At 33.1% G+C, this 4,379-nt stretch overlaps 1 protein-coding gene across 1 annotated transcript; it reads right to left on the reverse strand.

Annotated features, from left to right (window-relative positions):
• Window positions 1-2,372: 2,372 nt before the first annotated feature.
• On the reverse strand, window positions 2,373-2,925 carry LOC130630418 (uncharacterized). The gene has a single exon (XM_057443906.1). The coding sequence runs from the start codon at window positions 2,791-2,793 to the stop codon at window positions 2,455-2,457; it is 339 nt and encodes a 112-aa protein (XP_057299889.1). The 5' UTR covers window positions 2,794-2,925; the 3' UTR covers window positions 2,373-2,454.
• Window positions 2,926-4,379: the final 1,454 nt, after the last annotated feature.

A 4,379-nucleotide genomic window follows, 5' to 3' on the forward strand; every position in this document is an offset into this window, starting at 1 on the left:
TGTGTCAAAAAAGAGAAGAAAAATTACACTGTGTGAAGGTGTAGTTAATAACTCAAAACGAAAGTTCTCTACACTCGTACAGCAGCACGTTTTTTGAGAGCGCTTAATCCAACTAATAATAACACACGTAAAAGCGACTTCGGGCTGTCCAATTACAACAGAACACAGAGGTCTCCTCTGGGGTCGTTTTCACCTCAGGAACCTGAGCACAATACTTTTTTCGTGTGAATAAACATGGTAGATTTTTCATAACATTTAAAAATTATGTTCTGAAATCTACTGTACGTTGTATAAACCGAAGGTGAAAAAAAAACATCAGTTAGTAAATTTCTTTCAGTTGTGGTAAACAAAAAAAAATTTTACATTTATGTGTTGCCAGTTATGTTTTTTTCAGCTAGTCTAATAGCTTCCTTGCTGGTTATTCGCATCTTGTCCTGTAATGGATACAGCTAAGAATGTTCTCCCGACTTTCATCCAATCCTTCACCGTAGGGTGATTGTGAGTTTTACACATTGGAACGATAAACATCTCAGTGTAGCCAGCAATGGTCACATGCGCTCCCACTTCTCCAACTTTGCTGCAATCCTTAACAACACACATTGAATCGTGTTTGATATCCGTTATGTTTTTATAAAACTGAATCCAACTCACACCAGAAGTATTTTCTACGTTTTTGATAAAACTTGTCGTCATTTTGTTAACGGAATCTGATTAAACCTTCTACGCCAGAAAAAACGCGGTTGTTTGTTCAACTTAAAAAAGGCGCCAAAAATGCACAGAAACGAAATAATATAAATCAGCAGGAAAGTCCTGATAAGGAGAGTGTTTGCATTATACTTGGTTAAAATAACTGAGTTTTAAGAACTTATTAAACAATTGAATGAGTTCTCTAATTAATATATCAACAGGAGTTATTTAATTCTTAATTAACGTATCAGGAGTTATTAGCTGTGGAACACATAGCTTCTAGTTTCGGCTGAAAGCTCAAACAAAATCCTGATCTTCTGGTATTTAAGTGAAGATATGCGTATCTCGGACGCGGTTAGTAAAATTGACGTTTAATCTTTAATTTGCATAGCTCAGGTATGGAAAAGATTTTTGTTTTTTGTGAATACTTCGTGTGTTTTCTATGCTTCTGTATGCTAATAAAGATACCATCACATCTATGTAAATCTTAGTAAAATCATTTTATTATCTTGGCTATATTTGACATAACAGGCCAGCTAGCTAACGTGGTCAGTGTCAGTAGATAGCAATACACGGACAGCTAGTTATTTTGTGCTTTTCTCCCAAGTTTTTTATTTAATTTGGTATGAGTGCATTTTGTGCTATCCATCGTTATTACTCCAACTTTACAGCAATCTTTCACAACACACATCACATCGTTTATTGTATTCGTTTTGTTTTTATAAAACTGAATCCAACTCACACCAGAAGAATGGGTGCAACCAGAAGTATTTTTTACGTTTTGTATAAGATTTGTATCCTGCAGTTGATATATCATTTTGTTAACGAAATCTGATTAAACTTTCTACACCAGAAATAAAAACACTTGTGTTATCAACTTAAGAAAGGCGCCAAAAATGCACAAAAGCGAAATACTTTGTTTTCTCTTTAAATTCGTTTCCAGCGTTTATGTTATTCACAAATATAAGACAGCAGCAAAGTCCTGGTAAGGAGATTGCATTATACTCGGTTAAAATAACTCGGTTCTGAGAACGTTTTTATTTTAAACAATTGAATCAATTCGCTTGAACGTTGCATTGTTGTAAATGTATTCAGTAAGCAGTTTTTTATTATTCTTGCAGTAGTAAAATAAACCGTCGAAGTAAAGAAACTAATTAAAATTGAAATGAGATATTACGCTTTTAGTAGTCAATAACCTAAAGATGTCGGTACATAAAAAATAAATATTTTATTCACGAAAAACTTTATTTTCATCTTATACGTGTTTTTAGTTTATTAGCATTAAGAACAATTTTGACTTTAATTATTAAAACACAAAAAAATTCGCTAGATTCAGCCAAAATTTAGACGCTGTTTTTAAAAACGATTATGTGTCAAAAAAGAGAAGAAAAATTACACTGTGTGAAGGTGTAGTTAATAACTCAAAACGAAAGTTCTCTACACTCGTACAGCAGCATGTTTTTTGAGAGCGCTTAATCCAACTAATAATAACACACGTAAAAGCGACTTCGGGCTGTCCAATTACAACAGAACACAGAGGTCTCCTCTGGGGTCGTTTTCACCTCAGGAACCTGAGCACAATACTTTTTTCGTGTGAATAAACATGGTAGATTTTTCATAACATTTAAAAATTATGTTCTGAAATCTACTGTACGTTGTATAAACCGAAGGTGAAAAAAAAAACATCAGTTAGTAAATTTCTTTCAGTTGTGGTAAACAAAAAAAAGTTTACATTTTTACATCTATGTGTTTCCAGTTATGTTTTTTTCAGTTACTGTAATAGCATTCTTGCTGGTTGTTTGCATCTTCTCTTGTAATGGATACAGCTAACCTTCCTTCCTTGACTTCCATCCAATCCTTCACCGTAGGGTGATTGTGAGTTTTACACATTGGAACGATAAACATCTCAGCAGTGTGGACATCAATGGCCACATGGGCTCCCACTTCTCCAACTTTACAGCAATCTTTCACAACACACATCACATTGTTTATTGTATTCATTCTGTATTTATAAAACTGAATCCAACTCACACCAGAAGAATGGGTGCAACCAGAAGTATTTTTTACGTTTTGTATAAGATTTGTTGCCTGCAGTCGATATTTCATTTTGTTAACGAAATCTGATTAAACCTTCTACACCAGAAAAAACGCGGTTGTTTGTTCAACTTAAAAAAGGCGCCAAAAATGCACAGAAACGAAATAATATAAATCAGCAGAAAAGTCCTGATAAGGAGAGTGTTTGCATTATACTTGGTTAAAATAACTGAGTTTTAAGAACTTATTAAACAATTGAATGAGTTCTCTAATTAATATATCAACAGGAGTTATTTAATTCTTAATTAACGTATCAGGAGTTATTAGTTGTGGAACACATAGCTTCTAGTTTCGGCTGAAAGCTCAAACAAAATCCTGATCTTCTGGTATTTAAGTGAAGATATGCGTATCTCGGACGCGGTTAGTAAAATTGACGTTTAATCTTTAATTTGCATAGCTCAGGTATGGAAAAGATTTTTGTTTTTTGTGAATACTTCGTGTGTTTTCTATGCTTCTGTATGCTAATAAAGATACCATCAATCTATGTAAATCTTAGTAAAATCATTTTATTATCTTGGCTATATTTGACATAACAGGCCAGCTAGCTAACGTGGTCAGTGTCAGTAGATAGCAATACACGGACAGCTAGTTATTTTGTGCTTTTCTCCCAAGTTTTTTATTTAATTTGGTATGAGTGCATTTTGTGCTATCCATCGTTATTACTCCAACTTTACAGCAATCTTTCACAACACACATCACATCGTTTATTGTATTCGTTTTGTTTTTATAAAACTGAATCCAACTCACACCAGAAGAATGGGTGCAACCAGAAGTATTTTTTACGTTTTGTATAAGATTTGTATCCTGCAGTTGATATATCATTTTGTTAACGAAATCTGATTAAACTTTCTACACCAGAAATAAAAACACTTGTGTTATCAACTTAAGAAAGGCGCCAAAAATGCACAAAAGCGAAATACTTTGTTTTCTCTTTAAATTCGTTTCCAGCGTTTATGTTATTCACAAATATAAGACAGCAGCAAAGTCCTGGTAAGGAGATTGCATTATACTCGGTTAAAATAACTCGGTTCTGAGAACGTTTTTATTTTAAACAATTGAATCAATTCGCTTGAACGTTGCATTGTTGTAAATGTATTCAGTAAGCAGTTTTTTATTATTCTTGCAGTAGTAAAATAAACCGTCGAAGTAAAGAAACTAATTAAAATTGAAATGAGATATTACGCTTTTAGTAGTCAATAACCTAAAGATGTCGGTACATAAAAAATAAATATTTTATTCACGAAAAACTTTATTTTCATCTTATACGTGTTTTTAGTTTATTAGCATTAAGAACAATTTTGACTTTAATTATTAAAACACAAAAAAATTCGCTAGATTCAGCCAAAATTTAGACGCTGTTTTTAAAAACGATTATGTGTCAAAAAAGAGAAGAAAAATTACACTGTGTGAAGGTGTAGTTAATAACTCAAAACGAAAGTTCTCTACACTCGTACAGCAGCATGTTTTTTGAGAGCGCTTAATCCAACTAATAATAACACACGTAAAAGCGACTTCGGGCTGTCCAATTACAACAGAACACAGAGGTCTCCTCTGGGGTCGTTTTCACCTCAGGAACCTGAGCACAATACTTTTTTCGT

This window comes from Hydractinia symbiolongicarpus, chromosome 2, assembly GCF_029227915.1.
Source record: "Hydractinia symbiolongicarpus strain clone_291-10 chromosome 2, HSymV2.1, whole genome shotgun sequence".
Taxonomy (NCBI): Eukaryota; Metazoa; Cnidaria; class Hydrozoa; order Anthoathecata; family Hydractiniidae; genus Hydractinia; species Hydractinia symbiolongicarpus.